General features: G+C 38.8%; 1 protein-coding gene across 1 annotated transcript in view; it reads left to right on the top strand.

The window, feature by feature from the left end:
• LOC126471593 (dual specificity protein phosphatase Mpk3) overlaps nt 1-25,300 on the top strand; it is a 164,363-nt gene that overhangs the window by 131,423 nt on the left and 7,640 nt on the right. Inside the window, exons 2-4 of the mRNA XM_050099828.1 lie at nt 6,342-6,499; nt 8,956-9,165; nt 24,054-24,189. Coding sequence (XP_049955785.1) covers nt 6,342-6,499; nt 8,956-9,165; nt 24,054-24,189 — 504 coding nt within the window. The remainder of the gene's footprint in view (nt 1-6,341; nt 6,500-8,955; nt 9,166-24,053; nt 24,190-25,300) is intronic.

A 25,300-nucleotide genomic window follows, 5' to 3' on the forward strand; every position in this document is an offset into this window, starting at 1 on the left:
TCCTCAGACGGTTTACACGCTTTCTCTATGACATGTGGTGTGTTTTTTATAGATTAATTGTCCTAAAATATAAATAAAACATAATTATAAACACGCCACACACAGATGGTTGCGTTACAGATTTTCGTTGCATGTGACTTACGTGAAACGTCGGTTTGGAGTGTTTGTTTTCATAACATTCGTCACTTACCAGTGATATAAAAATGGAAATGTGACTAACACTGTGAGGCAGTCATACCACACAAGCATTTCACCAACAAACGGTAAGAATAGTCCTTACCAGTACAGAAGTTAGATGGATCAAGTGCTGACAAAAATCCAGATACACAAGTTCTGGTCTTAGAGGTGAATTTCATTTGCCAGAAGCGTCTTTACGTCTACAACTACATGACTGCTCTAGAGTTAACATTTAAGTGCCAGGCAGTGTGTCCTTCGAACCACCGTCAGACTATTTCTCTACTGTTCCATTCTCTAAGAGCACGTGGGGAAAATGAACATTTAGCCTAAATCTTTCTGGGCGAGCTCTGATTTCTCTTATTTTATTATGATGGTCGTTTCTGCCGATGTGCGTTGGTGACAAAATATTTGCACATTCAGAGGAAAGTTATTGACTGAAATTCGTATAAAATATCTCGCCACAACAAAAAATGCCTTTGTTTTAATGAAGCCGCCCGAACTCGCGTATCATATCCGAGACACTCTCTCCCCTATTTCGTGATAATACGAAACGATCTGCCCTCCTTTCAACTTCTTCTGTGTCCTCCGGCAAACCTGTCTCGTAAGAATCCCATACAGCACAGCAGTACTCGATCAGAGGACGAACAAGCGTAGTACAGGCAGTCTCTTAGTAGACCTGCAGCGTCTTCTAAGTTGCCAGTATAAGTCTTTGTTTCGCCTTTCCCACAACCTTATCTTCGATCGTTCCAATTTAAGTTATTCGTAATTGTGATACCTTGGTATTTAGTCGAAATTCAACGGATTTCGTTTTCCACTCATGTGGATGACCTCAGACTTTCCCTGTTTAGAGACGATTGCCACTTTTTGCACCATTCTGTCTGTCATTTTGCAATTCGGTTTGATCTTATTATGATTTTACTAGACGGCAAATGACAGCATCACCCACAAACAGTCTAAGAGGGCTGCTCGCAATATCTCCTAAATCTTTTATATGGATTAGAAATAGCACAGGGCATATAACACTTCCTTGGGGGACGCCCGATATCACTTCTGTTTTACTCGGTGATTTTCCCTCGATTACTACGTACTGTGACCTTTGTGACAGGAAATCTCTGATCCAGTCGCACAGCTGAAGCGATACTCCACAATCACGCACGAGAAACGTTCTCAAAAGCCTACTGGAAGTATGGAATCAATTTGAGATCCTCTGCCAATAGCACCGATTACGTCGTACGAATAAGAAGCTAATTGTTTTTCACAAGAACGGTAGTTTGCGAATCCGCACTGACTGCGTGTCAGTAGACCGTTACATTCGAGGTAATTCATAATGTTCGAATACAGTATACGTTCCAAAAATCCTACTGCAAATCGACGTTGGCGATATGGGTGTATAATTCAGAGAGTTAATCCTATTTCCTTTCTTGAGTACTGGTGTCCAGCTTTCGGGTACAGATCTTTCGTCGCGCGGGCGGTTGTATACTACTGCGAAGTATGGGGCTATATATTGTATGAGCATACACTGAAAAGACGTTATTGGTATGCTATCTGGACGGGAGGCTTAGCTTTATTAAGTGCTTGAAGCTGCTTCGGTGCACCGAGGATATCTACTTGTAAGTTACTCATTTTGGCAATTGTTCTCGATTCGAATTATGGAATATGTACTTCGTCTTCTTTGGTGAAGGAATTTCTGAAAATTGTGTTGAATACCTCTATTCAGTGGCGCTGTCATCGGTTATATTACCATTGGTATCGCACAGTGAAGGTATTGTGTCTTGCTGCTGGTGTACTTTACGAACAACCAGAATCTCTTCTGATTTTCTGTCAGATTTCGAGAAAGAGTTTCATTTTGGAAGCTATTAAAGGCGTCTCACATTGAAGTCCGCGCTAAGTTTCTAGCTTCAGTAAAACTCCGCCAGTCTTGGAAATTTTGTGTCGGGCATGCTTTTTTCGGTGCTTCTCTAACAATGTTCTGAGTTGTTCTGTGTACAATGGGGAATTAGCACCATCTTTTATTAATTTATTTGGTTTAAATCTCTCTGTTGCCTCAGATACTGTTTGATTTTTAAGCCACGTCTCGTCTACAATTACGTAGGTAATTGGGAAGGAGTGGAGGCTCTCTCTTAAGAAGATGCAAACGAATTTTTATCTGCTTTTTAAATATATTTTGCGTTTAATTTTGATGGATTTGGATGTTTCGGTGGTCAGCGTCGCTACAATGATCTTGTGGTCTCTAATCCATGTATCCGTCATGACGCTCCCTATTTGCTCCGGATTTTTTGTTGCTAAGAAGTAAAGTATCTTTACGCAACCATTTAGACAAGTGGGCTCCTGAACTAATCGTTCAAAATAATTTGCGGGGAAAGCATTCTGTAACATTTACGACGATGTTATGCCTACTACCGGCTTTAACATTGTATATTCACCGACATATCGCTGGTAGATTGAAGTCACCACCAACAATAATTGTATGAGTGAGATACCTGTTTCAAATGAGACTAAAAATTTCTTTGAACTGTTCAGAAACTGTATCATCTGAGTTGGGTGGGCGGTGGACGGGGTTGGGTCGGTAGAAGGAACCAGTTATTAATGTATTCCTTGCAGGAACTATCTTCTTCAATTTCGCTATGAGATAAACTACATCTAACAGCAACAAAGACGCTGCCACCAATTGTATTTAATCGAGCCTTCCTAAACACCGTTAGGTGCTTTATAAAACTTTCAGGTGACATTATCTCTAGCTTTAGCCAGCTTTCCATCCCTGTAACAATTTGAGCTTAAGTGCTTTCCGTTCGCAGTTGGAGCGCTGGTTCTTTCCCAACATAGCTACACCATCTTGTCGAGATTGGGTTTTCTGCTGGTGGTCCGCGTCTTCCCAACACGATATTTCGACGCCGTAACTCGACGTCTTCATCAGGTGTTCCCTGAGACTGTGTTGGGAAGACGTGGACCACAAGCAAAACAACCGATCTCAATGAGATGACAAAGGATTGGTGGGATCATCTAAGAACTGACACAGCTTTGACAGTTTAAAACTACAGTTTTGATTGTTGCTATATTGTTCACTTCATCCTGTGTTCATCCTGCACCCTTGGAGTCGTAAGCCCTTTCTGCCTTTCTAAAAAGCTGCCATTAGGAAACATGGTGTCTGTATTATACAAGATGCAAGTACATAAAGTTCCAAGCTTAATGCTCTAGAGTTCAGATAATGCTTAATCTGCAAAACACAACGTATAAGGACGTGTTGAAATTTAATGCCTCAGAATTTTTTCTTCTGTTCTTAATATGTCATGCATTTTACTCGGTCAGCTTGCCATTCACTGATGTGAGTTGCAACCATCTGCCGCTAGAGGCCTCTGAGTTGTAGCATGTAATATGACAGTGTGTCACGTACCTATGTAAGTGCATGACAAACACCATGCTGTAATTGAGTTTATAATGCCAGAAAATATGCCTCCAACTGAAATCCACAGAAGAATGAAAGATGTGTACAGCTTTGAGCCTGAAGGTGATGGTATCCATAACAACATTGTGGCAGGCTATGAAAGCTAGGTTGACTATTTTGAACCCTAAAACAAGAGAGCCTCAATGGAGTGCTGCCTCAAGGGATCACTGACACAAAGACGTTGAAGACTGGCCATTAACAGGCAAAGTCATCCTCACAGTGTTCTGGGATCTTCATGGTGTGGTGCATTTCAAATTTGTGCCAAAAGGCAACACTGTCAACTCTGCTACATACTGCAAAATCCCCAGAAAACTGACAGTGCAGATTTGAAGAGTCCATCCACATCTGGAGTAGCCTCTCTCTCAGCATGACAATACCAGACCACACGCGAGTGCTGCAACATTAACAATAATCTGACACCTTGGGTTCGCTGCCATCGATCGTCATCTGTACACTTACAGTGTGGCCCCATCCAGTTTTTATGTTTCCAGAACTTAAAGAACACCTTGAAGGAATTTTCTTTTATAGTGATGAAGTAGTGCAAGCAGAAGTGATGTTGTGGCTCCATCAACAAAGTCAAACTTTCTACAGTGATGGTATCAACAAATGGTCTCTCATTGGGAGAAATGTGTTTGTTGCCAGGGTGACTGTGCTGAGAAATAAATATGTAGACATGAAGAATAAAGATGTAGAATGTTAATGAAGCTTGTGTGTAAGATTTTTTACATTAACGGATTTGGAGGCATTATTTTACAGCACACTGCAGTACAATCATATCACAGTAAATTCCCCAGTAGAATTGGATGTGATTCTGGCATAGATAAAAAGTTTCCAAAGTCAGTCACATTTAGGCATGCATATTCAAATACAGAGACATGTAAACAGGCCGAATACGGTACTGCGGTCAGCAACACCTATAAAAGACAACAAGTGTGTGGCCCAGTTTTTAGATTGGTTATTGCTGCTACAATGGCAGGTTATCAAGATTTAAGTGAGTTTGAATGTAGTGTTATAGTCTGTGCACGAGCGATGGTACACAGCATCTCCGTGGTAGTGATGAAGTGGGGATTTTCCCATACAACCATTTCACTAGTGTACTGTGAATATCAGGAATCTGCTAAAACATCAAATCTCTGACATCGCTGCATCCGGAAAAAGATCCTGCAAGAATGGGACCAATGACACTGAAGAGAACTGTTCAGTGTGACAGAAGTGCAACTCGTCTGCAGATTGTTGCAGATTTCAATGCTGGGCCACCAACAAGTGTCAGCATGTGAAACATTCAATGGAATATCATCGATATGGGCTTGTGGAGCCAAAGGCCCACTTACGTACCCTTGATGACCGTATGACACAACGCTTTACACCTTGCCTGGGCCTGTCAGCACCGACATAGGACTGTTGATGACTGGAAACATGTTGCCTAGTCAGACAAGTCTTGTTTCAAATTTTATCGAGTGGATGGATGTGTACATGTATGGAGACAACCTCATGAATCCATGGACGCTGCATGTCAGCAGGAGACTGTTCAAGTTGGTGGAGACTCTGTAATGGTGTGGAGCATGTGTAGTTGGAGTGACATGGGACCCCTGATGCATATAAATAGGACTCGGACAGGTGATACATACATAAGCATCCTGTCTGATCACATGCATCCATTCATGTCCATTGTGCATTCCAACAGACTTGGGGAAATTCCAGCAGGACACTGCAACACCTCACATGTCCAGAACTGCTACAGAGTGGCTCCAGGAACACTCTTCTTACTTTAAATACTTCCGCTGCCTGCCAAACTCTACAGACATGAACATTTTTGAGCACATGTGGGATGCCTTGCAACATGTTGTTCCAAAGAGATCTCCCTCCCCTCGTACACTTACGGATTTATGGACGCACGTGCAGGGTTCGTGGTGTCAGTTCCCTCTAGCACTATTTCAGAGATCAGTTGAGCCCATGCCACATCATGTTGCAGCACTTCTGCGTGGTTGCGGGGCCCCGACATGATATTAGGCAGTTTCTTTAGTTCTTCAGTGTAAAGTAGAAGGCTGGCCGCTGTGGCCGAGCAGTTCTAGGCGCTTCAGTCCGGAACCGCGCTGCTACTAGGGTCACAGGTTCGAATCCTACCTCAGGCATAGATTTGTGTGATGTCCTTAGGTTAAGTAGGATTAAGTAGTTCTAAGTCTAGGGGACTGATGACCTCAGATGTCGAGTCCCATAGTGCTTAGAGCCATTTTGTAAAACAGATGACTTAAAGAGGTGGTTTATTGTTGCTATTGGTGTACCTTCTGGGGACAGATACATAGTCCTGTTTAGTATTTCATTAACAATTTTCTGAGTGGGTAGAATTGTGTCTTTGTTGTTGTTTGAAGTACTTTCATTTGAAACTACCAAAATTTGTTGCATAATTTGTGAACCTTCTTTGTCTGCCATTGACATACTGGTTCAATTGTTTGAAAATTTTATTCATTACCATTCCTCAGCTATCCTTCAGGAATGGTCATGCTTTCTCAGTCTATTAGTTTGAATAATCATATTGTAGTACACTGTGGTCACATACCTTTTATTTTAATTTTAGATTTTATTTCATAAATATTTTACAGTAAAATTATCCACATAACATGTAATTATGTTCTCATGCTGTGTTTTTCAAGAAAGTAATGATGAAGTTGTGTAAAGAAAATTGCTCTGTAGTTTGCTAATTTTGGTCTTTTTGTTTCTGTAGGTGGCTTCTCTCAGTTTCGCTCTTGCTACCCGGAATGGTGTGACAGTTGTAGTGAGCTGGCAGGTGATGTGAGCACTGGCCCAGGTGCCGAGTCTGTTGCTGTGCCTCTCATGGGGCTCCGCAGCCTACGGATTTCACCAGCATTGCAGACCTGCAAGGTTTGGATTACTTAATTATAAATATCAGCAAGTAATTTCTGAAAGTAGATGGGAATTATTCACCAGAAATGATAAATAAATGTATAATGTACAAGAAACAGGATATAATCACTTGCATGTGCAGAAACCATGGGTGGTGCAGATGTACACTTACAGATTCTATAAGCTCACTGGCTTTTGTGGTTCTATTATTTCTGTTTTCTGTACTAAAACTGGAAGGTGGAACGGGAGGCACATGAAAATAGACAACAGCTCTTCTACCATTCAGAACAACCATAGGTTTCTGTAGGCTCCTTTTACGGGAAGGAAAAAGGGATGTTGAAAGGGGAGGGGGAGGGACAGGTAGCTCAGTTGAAACTTCCTGGCAGATTAAAACTGTGTGCCAGACTGAGACTCAAACTCGGGACCTTTGCCTTTCGCAGGCAAGTGCTCTACCGACTGAGCTACCCAAGCATGACTCTCACCCCGTCCTCACAGCTTTGCTTCCGCCAGTACCTCGTCTCCTACCTTCCGAACTTTACAGAAGCTCTCCTGCGAACCGTGCAGGACTAGCACTCCTGAAACAAAGGATATTGCAGAGACATGGCTTAGCCACAGCCTAGGGGCATCTTCCCCAAACCAAAAAATCTCTATCTCCTCCTGGAGGAAATCTGTTGGTCTAACGAGTAAAAGTGTTGCGCTCTGTTTCTGTCAACAGTACTGAGAGTTGCCTCTCCTGAAGGTAAGCACTCATTAGCATGTCAGTCGAGTCATGATTTTAACATTTTGAAATTGACTTTTACTTTTTTCACAGAATGTTATTTAATGCACTTTGAAAACATATTTAGTAATTTAGAAAAAATTAGAGAACTGAGAAAGAGGAATCCATAATTACTTCCTATGTCTTCAACAAGAATGTTATATGGAAGAGAGATGCAAGGTGAAAAGTCTTCTGACTGGCAGTGAAACACTGTTTTTGCACTATTTGTTGGTGAGTCTCATTTTAGGTCAGTGTCCTTCATCCAGTTTTCTCTGTGGTAATCTCTATTGAAGAAATGAGATTCTCTGTGATTCTGATACTCCAACTGCAGCTGCCATGAAATTTCTCTTGGACTCAAAACATCTCTCGACCACAAATTTCTTTAGTTGTGCAAAAAAGATGGAAATATATGCGGATGGCATGCCATACCTGGCAAAATGTTTGTTTTCCCATTGTTGAAGCACTTTCCATTGCCATGATGGAAGATAAAAAAAATTGCAAAGCAGGATTCTTCTCACTGTAATTCTCATGTAGTTGATCTAAAAGACTAGTGCAGTACTTGCCAGTCCTTGTTTTGCCCATTGAAAGGTAATTAACTACAAGAATGCTTCAAAACACAAAAAGCACCTTTCTCACATATTAAATGTGCTTCTCCTTTTCTCTATAGTTTACTGCCTACCATTTTTGCTTTAGTTGCAATTTGTTTTCTAGTGAGAAGCAGTTGACCTACAAAACAAGATAACCAAGTGGTGCTCAGAATTAGTTATTCTTTTTGAAATGGTCCAAGCATTGCAGAGAGGTTTTTTTGTGCATTTGTGTTTTACTATAAGTCAGCAAATTCATCACTAATCTTGAACAAAGCTCTCTCATATTGAGTTCTCTCCATCACTCTCCTGAAATGTCTCTGAAATCCTCAATCATTGGCCATCCTTTACCATATTGCATCTTTTCTTGATGTTTCCCTTGTGGTTGTGTTTTCAGGTCTCTTTAAGGTACAACTACACTCATCTTAATTGTTCAAAGTCAGAGAACATACTCTGTACAAAAATTCACCAGCTTTGTATGAATTTCTGTTTGCTATAAACCATACAAATGATTCCATGTGGTTTTGGTATTTCAATAGATCCAATTTAAAAAAATTCACAAAACTACTGTATAAACCCAAGACTTCTCACATATGATCAGTAGACACTATGAGTTGAATTTTCACTTCATCTTCATTAAGAGTGTGTAATTTACAGCACTTTTTATCACTTTGATCACGCAGGTGTAATGAAGGACCAGAGTTAAGGGAAAGCAGAATAATGGAAGCTCTGGTTATGAAACTAGAAAATCAACTTCTGACAGCTATATTGTGGAATGTTCTAAAAGAAATCCCCTTTCTCATTATTAAAAATTAGTTGTTGCTAATATTCTGCCATCCATGAAAATCTCTCTGCTTGAAGGATATGAAACTTGTATTGTAGTCCTCACATAATCAGAATTCTTGCTAGACCCATGCAGCATTCACTTTATGTTTGTCACAGTGCAATAGATAATGGAAGAATGAACAACACATCAATACCGTTGTGACTTTGTTAACTACAGTATTGGGTATCATTATTTTTTCCACAATATAACACATAGAAATTTGTTTACTGTTTAGCCTCTCAGCTGGCTTAAGAATATTTATTTCTGTGTTTCAGTGTATAAAGATGACTTTTATTTCTTGTTTCAGAGGCAGCACCATCATATGGGTTCTTCATGTGGTAGTTCATCTTCTGCTGCTACAAGTAGCACAGACTCTTCAGATTCAGATGACCGCTGTGATTCATCTTTGGGTCTAGAAGAAGATCGGGACTTCCCTGTTGAGATAGTTCCACACTTATTTCTGGGCAATGCATCAAATTCAGAGGACAGGGAGTCACTTAACAGGCACAGCATACAGGTACACTACAAGTGAAATTCAAATTAGGCACTTGATTTATGTATAAGTAGAAAAGTCATGACTTCATGTAAGAATAAGGTCACTGGAGTTTTAAAATCCACACCGCATGTGGCTGTTGCCCTATGTTAGGTGCTATTCAAAGAACATAATGAATGTGATTAATGACAAAACAATGAAAGATTTTAGACGAATCTTAAGAAAAATAAGGACTGCGATGAAGTATATAGTGAGCTTAATGCCAGCTAATAATTAATCCTCTGACTTAATAAGTTGGTATACCATTTTGGAAGCACTTTCCTCAATACAGTGCTACAAGTCTTCGTGGAAATCTTGGATGATTACAGGTATCTAAATATCTGTTGAAAGGAAAGGGACTTTACAAAATAGTCTGAAAAAATAAGGATCCAGAAGTTATTTAATCACACAAACAGTTCTGTAAAATATTTAAAAACTCTCAGAAAAATTAAGGAGTATGCACATTTTTCAAAAATTTACATAAGAGATGGTAAAACTAAATGAGAATGGAACATTGTTAAAAGACAGACAAACAAGTAAGCCACACAATATGACTCTGTTTCAATTAAAGTGGTCCATGTGTAGCAGGTGTTTATATAATTATATCCAAAACATTTCAGAAAATTGGTTTAAGGATTTCAAAAGAGGTAGCAAATCAACACACTGAAGAAGCAATATGAGAGACATAAAGTGACATGAAAATCTCTTGCACAACTACATATGAAATAACAAAAATCGTCATGACCCTTGAAAGTTAAATTTGTATGGAGTTGATGAAACCTGCAACCAGACTCAAGTGTGGCCCTATAATACGTAATGTTCTTAGTTGTGTGTAAGACATAATTAATTTTGAGTGTATTACCAGGCACATCAAAGTATGCCACTTTTGGCCCCCCTAAGAAATGTGACTTAACAGGTTAGTTTGTTAATTACTTGCTTACCCATTCTGTAGAACATATGAATGGTTCTTTTATTGAAATAATGTGGAATGAATCAGTTTACAGCACATGCATACATGATTAGTGTTGACATTACTGAACACATTATTTTGTAGTCCTGATTGTGCAACTACACTTAAACAAGTTGTTTTTTAAGATGCATCTATTTTTAAATAGGAATTTGTCCATCGAATAGGTATTGTCCAGGAGAAATTATTTAGGTTATTAATAATGGATAATAAAGGCAATTTTTTTCTAGTGTTGTAGGTATGGATGTCTCAGTTCTTCTCAAATTTTGATGGATCATTTATGAAATTCCGCAAGTGAATATATGTATTGTAATGACACAGTTAAAATGGCTAGGTCCTTGAAATACCTACATGATGACCACAGGTTAACACCACATACTATTCATAGGGCTCACTTTTGTGCAATCAATACTTTCTAAGTGATGAGGTACCTAAGAAAATTATTACATACGACAATATTGAGTGAAAATATACAAAATATGTCAGTAGAGTAATACATTTGTTTCCAAGACTAGCAATTACACAAAAAGCAAATGTGGCTAAACTTAATTTTTTGAGAAGCTTTGTAATATGCTCCTTTCATTTTTATCCATCACTATATACACTCAAAAATTTGAAGCATTTTACCTTATTTACTGACATCTATTCATGTGCTGCATTGGCAGCATGTCAGTAACAACTGGCAAGTATCATGCATGAGGGCAATGTTCTGAAGAGTTGTCACCCACCAGTGTAATAATGGGTTACTTTGTCAGACACAGCAACAAAGCAAGAAATTACCATTATAATAAAATAAGACAAATTGGAGCTTGCTGAAAGATTTAGGGGTTAATTTTTGTCACATTATTCCAGGGTAAAATTGTTGAGAAATAGTCTGAAAGTGGTTCCATGTACCCTCAGCCAATTACTTGAGTGTGAATTGCAGAATAATCATACAAGAGATAGATTGCTACTCACCGTAAAGATGATATATTGAGATGTAGACAGGCACAATGAAAATTCTGTACACATTGAGCTTTTGATGAAAGGCCTCTTCAGAAAGGAAAGAACACACACATTCAGACAAGCAAGAATTCCTCGTGCACACGATTGCCCTCTCTAACCACTTAGGAGCGGTCAGAGGTAGCACTCATTTGTGCATGAAGCATGCTTGCTTGTGAGAATATGTGTGGTTTTCCCTTTCTGAAGAAGGCTTTGGCCAAAAGCTGAATGTGTAACAGTATTTTCATTGTGCCTGCCTCCAACTCGATGTGTCATCTTTGCAGTGAGCAGTAATCTATCGTTTCCACCATATTGTTGATATTCTGATGTGAACTTCCCATTGTTAGAGTCATCATATAGAATTACTAAAGAATAACTCTACTGAGGCAGCTGTTAGTACTTTACTAAGTGCCTTAATTATTTTATTTTATTCTATTTTTTAATGATGATGTCAACAGTAGGGATCTTCTGATGATTAATGAAGGCATTAGGTTGTGTCAGTCATATTATCATGTTAGAGAAGTTAATTTTTTTGTGTAATTCGTTTCATCTTAGTCTAGTTTAGTTCCTATTTAAGAAGTAGTGCAGAAAATTGTACCATGGTGTTAAAGTAATGTGGGAGAAATCTAGCTTGACAAAAGATCTATTCAGAAAACTAGCAAGTTTTCTTTGTCTTTTGTGTGTTCCTGTCAATAACTCAACACTTCTGCTGTTTGGTGAGTGGCCTTCCTTACTCCCAAATTATTTACATTCTTGTCTTTGTCTTCATTGCTTCACAACCCTTAAATTTTGGTAGGAATTTCATTTGTGCTACCTGTATATTTGATAGTTCCTTTAAAAAAACATCCAGGCTTCCTATCCATACAATACTGTGGGCACTACCTCTTGCCATGTGGAATTCAGCAGTATGTTTTATCTGATCTTATTTGTGAAATCTTTATTTTGTTTTTGTAGCTTGTCACATACTAAGTGAGGGTGACATCTATGGTATTGATCAACCATCATTGCAAATCTTTGTTCACATTTTATGCACTGCCTTGCAACTTATTACTTCCAGTTTTTGTTTTGAAATTTTGATATATTTCTTTCACACTATATTCTGTAGGTGGATTGCCATTTGGAGGTAGTCATCATTTTAATAAATAATACTTTGATCACCAGCATGGGATTGATATCTCTGATATATTGGTTCTCAATATGGTGCCTTGTCTTAAATTACATTTACATCCCTGTAGTAATAAAATTCTGTGGTTGACCCAGTGCCTTGCCAACTCTCAATATTCCCCAACTGGTTGCTTATTATCAACTAAAAATTTTATATGGTCAGTGAATTTTCGATTGGATTTCAAAAGGGCCACTCAGCCTGTGTGCATGTCAGTGAGAATTGTAGAGTACATTATCTTTAAAAAAACCTTTTCGTTTTTTAAATCGTATGAGAAGTAAGACTGGCGAAAAGTAATTGACATCATCTTATACAGAAGTCTTATAGTGGCATATTTTAATCTGTGTGAGAAAATCCCTTGCATTAAATATATATGACACATGTGGCTAAGAACATTACTTATTACAGAATCACTTTTTAGTGTCTTATTTGAGTTACTAACAACTCCATATTAATTTTTGTTTTTGAAGTTAATAGTTTTCTGTGCTTCACAAATGATGAAAGAGAGTTTTCTATTTCACTTTCCCCATTGTAACTTCTTTTGTCCACTGGTTTACTTTCTCTTTGTGACTAGTTACATCAGTTTTCTCACCTACTGTATGGAAAACAGTTCATATTTATCAGGTATGTTTAACAACAACTTTGTCAGTGTTCCCATTCCCTTTAATAGAAATTGTCATTGGCTATGGCTACTGTCCCTGTCTCACTTTGAACAATATTCCATACTGATTTTAATTTATAGGTTTAGCTGTCAATTTATATTGTGTATGTACTCGTGACTGTTCTGCAAATGATCCTCATATGTTACAGTGCTGTTCATAATACGAAAGAACATTGCCGCCCACTAAAACTGCAACAACAGCAAGGATAGCAAATAACTTGTGGCACTGAGTATGACCCTCCTGAATCCATCAATTTCATATTTGCATAACAGTCATGGAATCCCAACCAATGTCAGCAATGACAGCACTGGAATGTAAACCACTGTCTCAGGAGCTACAATACTTCTGCTGTCAAATTTGTACGTATGCGGGTAAATAAATCTCCTTCTGAAATGAGGCATAACGTGATCTTTCCACAATCAGCCAACATTCAACTGCAGTTTCTGAGTAAAAACTTCAGTGTAATCCTTTGTTATGTACAGAATATACATGGAGTTACTCCCATGTAATTTGTGTGGTTGTACTGAAATTCTGATCATTTGCATGTCTGAACATGTAGCACTTTGTTGCGTGCCACCTTGATGGTGCTGAAATTTTAATGGCCAGCAGTGCAGTTGTGGATCGGAGTCACATTCACCAAACTCCAGAAGACCATTGGTGATACTCCTGATACTGTGTTATCATGAAACACATCTGTTAATAGTTTAAAGCACTTTCAGGGAGATTATTTGATTTTATAAGGAATTTTAAATTGATGTACTGCTTTTTACTTACTTCTATGTAAATGGTAATTGCAGCATGATTATACAAAAACTTTTGAAGAATAAACTTAAGCTCTTAAAAATACAAATTGGTGAGGGATTGATTCCAGTGACAAATATATTGCAATAGCAACCTAGTATTGAGGCTAATGGGTTTGTAGTCGTATTGTTTATTTTTACATCTTGTATTTTACAGAGTAATATCATAGACTACCACCACATTTTACAACTGCTGCCAAGAGTCTTTTTCCATTCATTGCTGGCATTGCTTCAGTATGGTTTTTATTACTGTTGGTAACTATTAGTGCCTATCAAGATTACATCAAAGGTCTCTCTGACACAACTATACGCTGTGCTGCATGTGTGCTTAGCTCCATAGACCTCAAGGGGGTGGAACACCTAACAAGGGATTTAGGTTGAATGATAATATTTGCAAAGATTTTAATTGTTGTTATTTTTCAACCCAAAGACAGGTTTGATGCAGTTTTCCATGTTACGCCATCCTGTGCAAGCATCCTCATCTCTGTCAAACTACTGTACCTCCATTCACTTGAACCTGCTTACTATATTCAAACTTTAGTCCCCCTATATAATTTTTAATCCCCACATTACCTGCATTAGCAAACTGAAAATTCCTTGACCCATCAGGATGTGTCCTATCAAACAAATCCCTTCTTTCAGTCAAGTCATGCCATAAATTTTCTTCCCCTCCCCCGACCCCCATTATATTCAGTACTTCATTTTTTATTCGCTCTACCTATTTAACCTTCAGCGTTCTTCTGCAGCCCTGTATTCCAGAATCTCTAGTACCTTCTTATCTAAACTGCTCATTGTCCACGTTTCACTCCCATACTTGCCTATACTTCAAACAAATACTGTCATAAAAGGCTTCCTAACACTTACAGATGCTAACAAATTCCTCGTTTTCAGGTACTTTTAGTTTCTCATTTCCTAATTCCATCACCTGGTTTAATTGGATGACACTCCATTACCCATAATTACTTTCATTGATGTTCATGCTATAATATCTTTTTCAAGGTGTATACATTCCATCCGAATGGTCATCAAAATCCTTTGTGGCAGAATGACAATGTCACTGGGAAACTTTAAAGTTTTTATTTTTTCTCCATGTACTTAAATTCCCTTTCCAATTTTCTCTTTGTTTTCATTTACTGTGTGCCCAGTGTGCAGATTGAATAACACCGGACATAGGCTACTATCCTATCTTCCTCTCTTCACAGCTACTACCACCATTTTGCATCCGTATACTCTTATAACTGCCATCTGGTTCCTGTGAAAACTGTAAATAACCTTTTGTTCACTGTATTTGTTTTATCCCTGGTGCCTTCAAGATTTTGAAAATTGTAGTCCAGTCAACAATATCAAAAGCTTTGTCTGATTCTAAAAATGCTGTACTTGTGGGTTTTGCCTTTCTTGAGCCTGTGTTCTAAGTGAAGTCCTAAGATCCGTACAGCATTGTGTGTTACTGTATTTCTCCAAAATTCAATTGATCTTCCCTGAAGCCAGCTTCAGCAACTTTTTCCATTCTGTTCTAAATAATTTATGCCAATATTTTGCAACCATGACTTCTTAAACTGATGGTTCAGTAGTATTCACTCCTGTCAGCAGCAGCCTTCTTTGGACTTGGTGCTTATTAGATTATGAGTTTTGGTCTGGTCAAGTCTGAGGGGTATCTCACCTGTCCCATATGCCGTGCATACTGGATGGAATAATTTTGTCATGGCTGGCTTTTCCCATGATTTCATTAATTCTCAGAGAATCTCTTCTATTCCAGTGGCCTTTTTTCCGCTTTGGTCTTTCAGTTCTTTGTCAAATCTTTCTCATAATATCATCTACATCAATACTCTGAAAATCACATTTAAGTGCCTGGCAGAGGGTTCATCAAACTACCTTCACAAATATCTATTATTCCAATCTCGTATAGTGCGCGGAAGGAACAAACACCTGTTTCTTTCTGTATGAGCTCTGATTTCCCTTATGTTATCGTGGTGATTGTTTCTCCCTATGTAGGTCTGTGTCAACAAAATATTTTTGCATTCAGAGGAGATTGTTGGTGATTGGAATTTCGTGAGAAGAGTCCATTGCCATGAAAAAGTTTTTCTCTTAATGATGTCCAGCCCAAATCGTGTATCATTTCAGTAACAGTGTCTCCCATATTTTGCGATAATACAAAACATGCTGCCCTTCTTTGAACTTTTTCGATGTACTCTGTCAGTCCTATCTGGTAAGGATCCCACACCACACAGCAGTATTCTAAAAGAGGACGGACAAGCGTAGTGTAGTCAGTCTCCTTAATAGATCTGTTACATTTTCTAAGTGTCCTGCCAGTAAAATGCAGTCTTTGGTTAGCCTTCCCCACAACATTTTCTATGTGTTCTTTCCAATTTAATCTGTTTGTAATTGTAATTCCTAGGTATTTAGTTGAATTTACGGCCTTTAGTGTAGACTGATTTATCATGTAACCGAAGTTTAATGAATTCCTATTATCACTCATGTAGATGCCCTCTGACTTTCCATTATTTAGGGTCAACTGCCAATTTTTGCACCCTTCAGATATCTTCTCTAACTCATTTTGCAATTTGTTTTGATCTTCTTATGACTTTATTAGTCGATAAACAACAGTGTCTTCTGCAAACAACCTAAGACGGCTGCTCAGATTGTCTCCCGAATTGTATATATAGATAAGGAATAGCAAAGGACCTATAACACTACCTTGGGGAACGCCAGAAATCACTTTTGTTTTACTCTGACTTTCTGTCAGTTACTACAAACTGTGACTTCTCTGACAGGAAATCACAAACCCAGTCACGTAACTGAGACGATATTCAATAAGCATGCAATTTCACTACAAGCCACTTGTGTGGTACAGTATCAAAAGCATTCCGGAAATCCATAAATATGGAATCGATCGGAAATCCCTTGTCAATAGCACTCAACACTTCATACGAATAAAAAGCTAGTTGTGTTTCAAAAGAACAATGTTTTCTAAACCCATGTTGACTGTGTGTATCAATAGACCATTTTATTTGAGGTAATTCATAATGTTCGAACACAATGTATGTTCCAAAATCCTGCTGCATATCGACATTAATGATATAGGCCTATAGTTAAGGGGATTACTCCTACTACCTTTCGTGAATATTAGTGTGACCTGTGTAACTTTCCAGTCTTTGGGCACGGATCTTTTGTCGAGTGATCGGTTGTATATGATTGTTTAGTATGGAGCTAATGCATCAGCATACTCTGAAAGGAACCTAATTGGTATACAGTCTGGACCAGAAGACTTGCTTTTATTAAGTGATTTAAGTTGCCAGAATGAGATTTTCACTCTGCAGCGGAGTGTGCGCTGATATGAAACTTCCTGGCAGATTAAAACTGTGTGCCCGACCAAGACTCGAAATCGGGACCTTTGCCTTTCGCGGGCAAGTGCTCTACCATCTGAGCTACCGAAGCACGACTCACGCCCGGTACTCACAGCTTTACTTCTGCCAGTATCTCGTCTCCTACCTTCCAAACTTTACAGAAGCTCTCCTGCGAACCTTGCAGAACTAGAACTCCTGAAAGAAAGGATACTACGGAGACATGGCTTAGCCATAGCCTGGGGGATGTTTCCAGAATGAGATTTTCACTCTGCAGCAGAGTGTGCGCTGATATGAAACTTCGCTGCAGAGTGAAAATCTCATTCTGGAAACATCCCCCAGGCTATGGCTAAGCCATGTCTCCGCAGTGTCCTTTCTTTCAGGAGTTCTAGTTCTGCAAGGTTCGCAGGAGAGCTTCTGTAAAGTTTGGAAGGTAGGAGACGAGATACTGGCAGAAGTAAAGCTGTGAGTACCGGGCGTGAGTTGTGCTTCGGTAGCTCAGATGGTAGAGCACTTGCCCGCGAAAGGCAAAGGTCCCGAGTTCGAGTCTCGGTCGGGCACACAGTTTTAATCTGCCAGGAAGTTTGATTTAAGTTGCTTCACTACTCCGAGATTACCTGCTTCTATGTTACTCTCATTGGCAGCTGTTCTTGATTCGAATTCTGGTATATTTACTTTGTCTTCTTTGGTGAAGGCATTTCGGAAGGCTGTGTTTTGTAACTCTGCTTTGGCAACACTATCTTCAATGGTATCTCCATTGCTATTGCACAAAGGTTGGTAGATACTCAAAAGAAAGATAGTGTACAACTCATGAGAACCTACTTAAAAAGTTTTAAGAACTAACTTGTAGGGCACAAAATATAAATATTCTTCAGCCCATTTGTGTGTTGATTCCATAGTTATTTGGCAGATAAAATTGAGCAAATAACCTTGTACACAGGCATTGAAGTATTCATGCTTCCCATGCTCCACCTGTGAATGGACTGGGCATGTAGGGTATTAAATACCCTCTGCCACAGTCTTTATAGGGGTTTTAGGAGTATGTATAGAAATGTAGATAGTACACAAACAAGACCTGGACAAAATAATATGGATCAACACTTCATTTCTAAACATTTAGTTTGGCTTACCTATAATACATAGATTTTACTTTTTGTGTTTCCCTCTAACAAAATATTTCTGAACTGTTCTGTTATTTTTGTGGTGGCATGCTCATATTGGACAGCTCAGGTGTGTAACTCAACAATCACCAGTCTAAGATGTGTCTGGAGCACTATCATTTTAATTGTCTTGATCGCAATATAATGTAACTACAGCTAATCAAGTCAATGAAGGAAAATTAGGAGAAAAACTTCATGCAGCCACAAATTTTTGCTCAGTGGTAGGGGAGAGTGCCAGAAACAATAAACTAAGAATCATGACAGGTGGGTTGTTAACACTGGGAGGGGCTGGTTGAAAGGTCTCCCTTCTGTTTTTCTGGAATAACTCAAAAACCACAGCTTCTAGCAAAAAATATTTCCTAGTACATTTTTTCCGTAGGACTAATAGTTTCTATGTTGCAGGGGATGGAAAAACCACAGATTATTAAAAATATTGTTAATCTTTAAATGAAGTGGGTTAAAAACAAACATTAAATGTCTACATCACATCTAAGTGTGTTACAGTTGTATTACGGGAGACATTGTGCCCTAGAGGTGTAGCATTGTGCACACGGTGAGGGGGCGATATGTGGGATAGAAGTGCGATGTATTATATTCATGCCCTTCCTTCCTTCATAGGTCTGCAGGCTGAAGATTGAGCAAGTGATATCCCACTCTATCTACCCACTACATCACATGTAGTAAATGCAGTCTGCAGCACACCTTATGAAACACTGTTGACATTGTCCACAGACATGCCCAGAGGGTGTGGTGGTTGTGAAAAGTAAAGTGCATAAACACTACAGCAAATTCATATATTATATTATATTAATGCAAGAAGCACTTTTGGACAGAATTTATGTAAATCAGTGCACACTGTTTTAGACTGCCACAGGGGAATTAATTCTTAGTCATTTTGTATGGCAGCTGTAGTGTCTTCCAGGAAAGATGACTTCCTTCACATCAAGTGCTGCTAGATTTTCAGTTTGCAGCATTTCCTGTCAGATTATCATGAATGAACAGATCAAATAATTTCCCTGAATATGTGTTATTTTCCGTTTTTTAAATGGCTGCTTATTCCAGTTAAGTGAGTTTTTGTGTAAAACATGGTTCTATAAACAATGGTTGAGAAGAGTTCAATTTGTAAGTGTGATGTTGTGAGTGACCTATGTAGTGTTGGTGGGAAAACAGTTTTATTGGTAAATGATCAACCTTGCAGCTATCATTGACAGCATATTGTAAAGCTGTGGAACTATATTGTTGTCACTTGGTGGTGAATTAATGAATGACCAGAAAGTTACTGCACTTCTCTCACCATTAATTGTGTTACTGATAGACTGCATAAATCTTCTCCATTCAGGAATTTATGGCACTTCTAGAGGGGGCTGCACTGAATGGAGACACTTACTAACATCCACAGTACATCTTACAAGATGGGTATGAATATCTTATCTTTAAACCAGCCCCTACCCAAATACTCACACCCTTTGGTCAGTATTTTTATTATGTTACCCATGACACTCCTACAGTGTGTAAAAATTTGTGACTACACTTTTTTTCCCAGTCGACCTTTTTTGGTCTTTGTTGATGGCACTAAACTATAGATAACATCAGTTATGGTTGACTAGCAACCATCCTCGTGCCATGTTTACTACACTATAGTTGGTAACTAACAAGGGAAACTCCCCATTGCACCCTCTCAGATTTAGTGATAAGAGGGCCCAGAGGACAGCCCATCAACAACTGAACACAGATCAAGCAGGAAAATAGGAAGAAGGTGTACTGGGTTATGAAAAAAGGCAAAATAAAAACACTGAACAGCCCTAGAATGAGAAGTCTCTGTGCAATTTCCCCCCCCCCCCCCCCCCCCCCCCCCATTGTTCGCTTTATTTTCTGTCTGTGTCATGGTGTAACATCTGTTTGCAATAGCGAGATGTAAGATAGGGGCCTATAAAGACAGCTGATTCTGCACAACTTCTCAGTTAGCAGCCGAAAAGAAGTGGCTTTCGAATGTGAACCACAAACGTTTGATAACAACACAACAAGTGAACCGAATCCTCCACTCGATAACACATCTGGGGTGTCATACATGGCATTGTGACAGTATGTGTGTCATGTGATAGGGATCTCTTATCAACCCATCTAACTTGTACGACTGGTAAGTGAGTGAGATACGCATCCTTGACTGATGGCCTGATGTAGGTGTTTGTGTGAATATGAATGTGATCACTCCCAAGGAAATGATGAAAACATTATAGTTCATCACTTAAGCTGCAACAAATGAATGCAATAGTTTCATTATAACAGTTTTTCTGTGCACTGTTAAAACATATGTTTTTAATGTTTTTGAACACACCCATTTATTTGTTGTTTCATTTCTGTTAGACGTTTGTGTGGTACCTCATCTGCTCTTACTATTTATCACATTTCCTTGCAACAGTAATGTATCCTTACCATATGACTCATATTCTATAACCAATGTATAGTAAGACAACTGCCAAGACTACAGAAAGAGAACAGAAATTTCAGTTACCAGACAGACAGCTCATGATGTTCTGAAAAATTAATCGCATGAAGGAGTTTTGAACACAGCTCGTCCACTTGGCAGTCCAACACCACAACCACTTACCCACAACTCCATTGTTTCAGGCTGCTCTTTATTGTACTTCATGTTTATGGATTGTTCACTGTTTGTTGTTTTGCTGCTTTACGCCCCTCCCCCCCCCCCCCCCCCTCGCAATTCAGTACACGTAGAATGGTAGCTGAGTGGTAAAGGCTATCATTGCACGCTGTAAACGGTGCACGTCCATGCTTGATCTATGTTCAGTTCTTGATGAGCTATCCACTGGGCCATCTTACAACTAAATCTGAGGGGCGTGTGATGGGGAGTTATCCATGTAAGTATTGCATAAACCATAGCAACATCATTATGAAGCATAACTCATCAGTACTGTACCCTTGTGGACTGCATATGGAGTTTGTGGGAGAGATTCATCAGCTAAACACTGTACTGAAAATGTGTGGCACTGCTGAACCTATGAATAAATTTTACAATTATTCGTTATCCAGCATCTGCAACTAGCTGACTCACTAAAACCAATAACCTTAAAATCCTTGGTTTTAAACTCAAAAAGTTCTTAACAATCAAAAAAACAAGTTTTTTTTTAACCTGTTCATTTTCTGTCAGTTAACAGATTCCAGGCTCAGATAAGACAGCAAATACAAACTCCATTTTGACAGACTGATTAATTCATTAAAATAGCACAGGCAACACTAACTTAGATCAGTTGTTTAAACAACCTAGTCAACTTAATCTGACATCTGCAACTTTCCTTCTCTGTTGCAAAGTCTGGTAGTTCACCTTCCTGGTCCATACATTCAAACAGGATCGTGGACTGTTCTTGTGTTTCATGGAAGTGAGCTGTGGTAACAACCACCCTGGATTCCATACAGAACAACACAGACTTAGGTGCCACTTTCAGCAACCTTCACAAGCTGTAAACAGACATTATATGGAGTGTGCATTCAGATCTTCGCTTTACTGGCCGTGTTACAGATACCATTTTCCAGTTCACAATCATCATCAGCTGGTGCCTGCCCCGCTTGATTGTCCAGAAGCCACTACCTTGTCCGCTGAACATACACACCATCTGGAAGAGAGAACACACACTCTATCCACACTCATCTGCAGCTCATGGTCTAGTGGCTAGCATTGCTGCCTCTGGATTATGGGGTCACGTGTTTGATTCCTAGCCAGATCAGAGATTTTCTCCATCGGGGGACTGGATGTTCATGTTGCCCTCATTTTTCATCATTATTCCGGAAAATCATGAGACTGGACTCTGTAAAGATTCGGAGTTTTTATGGGCACTGATAACCATGCAGTTGAGCTCCCCACAACCAAATATTACCATCATCGTCGTCATCATCATCATCATAATCATCTGTGCACACACATATTAGGCAAAAACTTTACGCTAACAGCATAGTGCCAACCTTCAGTTACAGTACTTCCATTGTCACAACGAATATGTAACTTATTGAAGTAAATTGGAATGCATTAAAGAAGATAACTTTAATAAGCTTACCACTGCCACAAAATAGATCGGTGAACTTGACAAGCATCTAGAGAACACAGCATTAACAAGAACAGTGTGACGACAGCTGCAGGAACAAAACCTTCATTGTAGAACAGCTATTGTCAAGCACATTGTGAATCAGATCAATGCCAAGAAGAGAGTTTATCAGTCTACAGAGCCCATGATCTAGTCTGCCAACCATTTGAAAGAAACACACATTTTCACCTGATGATTCTGTCTAAATATTATTCCCTCTTGTTCAAGATGTATGTGTGGAGAACATTAGGCAAAGCACATAGTCCAGACAGTTTACATCTAATTGTGAAGAATTATGAAGACTGTGGGCACACATATAATTACTTTTTGGTCTGTCATGTCACACTGAAAGGAAAGTTATCTGGTAGCATCTACAAAACCATGTTAAGTTACTATATTCATTCAGTGTGCAGACATTTTTTTCAACAGGGTACTGTAACCAGAATGAGATTTTCACTCGGCAGCGGAGTGTGCACTGATATGAAACTTCCTGGCAGATTAAAACTGTGTACCCGACCGAGACTCGAACTCAGGACCTTTGCCTTTCACGGGCAAGTGCTCTACCATCTGAGCTACCGAAGCACGACTCACGCCCGGTACTCACAGCTTTACTCCTGCCAGTATCTCGTTGGGTGTGAATCGTGCTTCGGTAGCTCAGATGGTAGAGCACTTGCCCGCGAAACGCAAAGGTCCCGAGTTTGAGTCTCGGTCGGGCAGACAGTTTTAGTCTGCCAGGAAGTTTCAGGGTACTGTAACTTTGATGATGATGATGATGATGATGATGATGATGATGATGATGATGACGAATATAGTTGTTTGGGTCTTAATTGGAAAAATCATTGAGTTAATTAACCCTCCTTCATGTCTCAAGGAACTAGAACAGTTTCTTTGTGGTCAGTTGTACAAAACTCCATTGATCATCGCTGAACGTTTATACGAATTTATCCTAAAGAGAATTCAGAGGTTTCATTGGGTAGCACAGGTAGTTGTATGCCATAGTATGGGCATGCTCATAATATTGTATCCAGCCTCCATAATTATTCTTGTGTTAGTGTATACGGGAAATAAAACCTTAAAATTTTCTTCCATTTCACTCTTTCTTTTCTTTTTTTGTTACATTTTAATTGAGAGATATGCCAGAATTCTGAACCTCAGTGACTCTTTCTTGTAACTTGTAAGTCCAGTGTTACATTTTTGTGGCTCATGGAAACAGTTATGGTGCCCATTATCATCCCTGGTTTCAATCTGGTATTCCCAGTGCTTGATAATAACCTTCATCATAATGTCAAATTGTCACAAATTGTAGAATTCAGTATAGTTCCCTCATGATTTGTCAGCTCAACTTCAACAGACTAGTTTGCTTTCCATGGTAGTATTGCTTGGAATTGACCTACATTGGGTGAGCACATTGTACAATGTATTTTTCAGTATAAATGGGAGAAGAATTTGTCATAGACAGATGTAGTAGGGTAAAACATTTGTCCATGCACCATTTGCTGTCCTGCACTATCATGTCGTGTTAGTGATACCAACAGTTATGAGTATAGTAGCATAACTGTGTGAGGATACTTGACTACACATGAAAGGTAATTGATGAAATAGCAGGAGTTCTTTCTGGGAATGCCTCTACATCTAGTTATTACTCAACGATTTTTTTATGTAAAAAGTAGTTTCATTTGATTGACTGAATTATGTTTTTGTTTCAGTACATTTTGAATGTAACGCCTGATTTACCAAATGTATTTGAGGACTCAGGATCAATTAAGTATATGCAGATTCCAATAGCAGATCACTGGAGCCAGAACTTAGCTAGCTTTTTCCCAAAAGCAATAGAATTCATTGGTAAGTATTAGGAGACTGGTTTCCTCACAGTAAATAATTAATTTAGCATTCAAGTATATATGAAGTATGTCCTGCTAATGGAAGCAGGAAAAGTAATGAGTCACCATTATCATTAAAGCATTGAGGACTCAACAGTCACATAGGAATTTGAAATTGATACAGAGCTTATGGACAGAATCCTCTTCAAGTGTTCAGTGAGTGACTCTCTCTCTCTCTCTCTCTCTCTCTCTCTCTCTCTCTCTCTCTCTCTCTCTCTCTCTCTCTCTCTCTCTCCCTCCCCCCCCCCCCCCCCACCAGCCCCCTTGATCTGCTAGATTTGTTTTGATAACTCTGATGGAGGACTTGGTCCGTAAGGTCAGCATCCATCTTGTTATGAGCTAGTCAGCTTCTGAGCATGTCAACTAGACTCCTTCTGTTGTTTGTATTCCACTCAGAACTTAACATTATTGTATTGAAATACAGCATTAATCAATTAAATTTGTGTAATGAAATATTTCAGATTTGTTAAAATGTTATACACAAATCATTCCCAGACTGAAGCAATAAGTGAAAGAAAAAATCATAGGACCAACTGAGGATTGAACCCTTGTCTTTGCACCTATGGTCTACCTACCTACTTACTCACTTATTTGAAATTACTTTCAATATTAAACTTTCACAGAAATGTTCCAAAAACCTTCTCATTTGCTTTTTCAACTGAAAAGAAAGCATCTTAAATTTCCTACATAATTTTATAAGACAGTGCTCTAGACATGATGTTGGAATAAAATTACTCTTGAAATGCTTATAGATTCTAATGAAAATGCAAATATTTGATTTCAGAAGACACCATGAAACATTTGTCAGAAGTGATGAGCATTACATTTAACCCTATTTTTCAATTGTTACTTTGGTGTTGGAGGTCAGAGACCTGAGTTATGAAAGTAAGCTATGGAGTTCAGATATAAGAGCACGACAGGTTGAAGCAATCAAAATGTGAAATAATATGAAAGTAGTAAACAAACTTATGGGGAAGATGTATTCATACTATGAGATGTGCTGTCCACACTAAATATTTACTAACAGAACAATTTGCTGAGACTTACGTGCCCTTGACAGTGCAGAATTTGGT

Source organism: Schistocerca serialis, chromosome 3 (assembly GCF_023864345.2).
Source record: "Schistocerca serialis cubense isolate TAMUIC-IGC-003099 chromosome 3, iqSchSeri2.2, whole genome shotgun sequence".
Lineage (NCBI taxonomy): Eukaryota > Metazoa > Arthropoda > Insecta > Orthoptera > Acrididae > Schistocerca > Schistocerca serialis.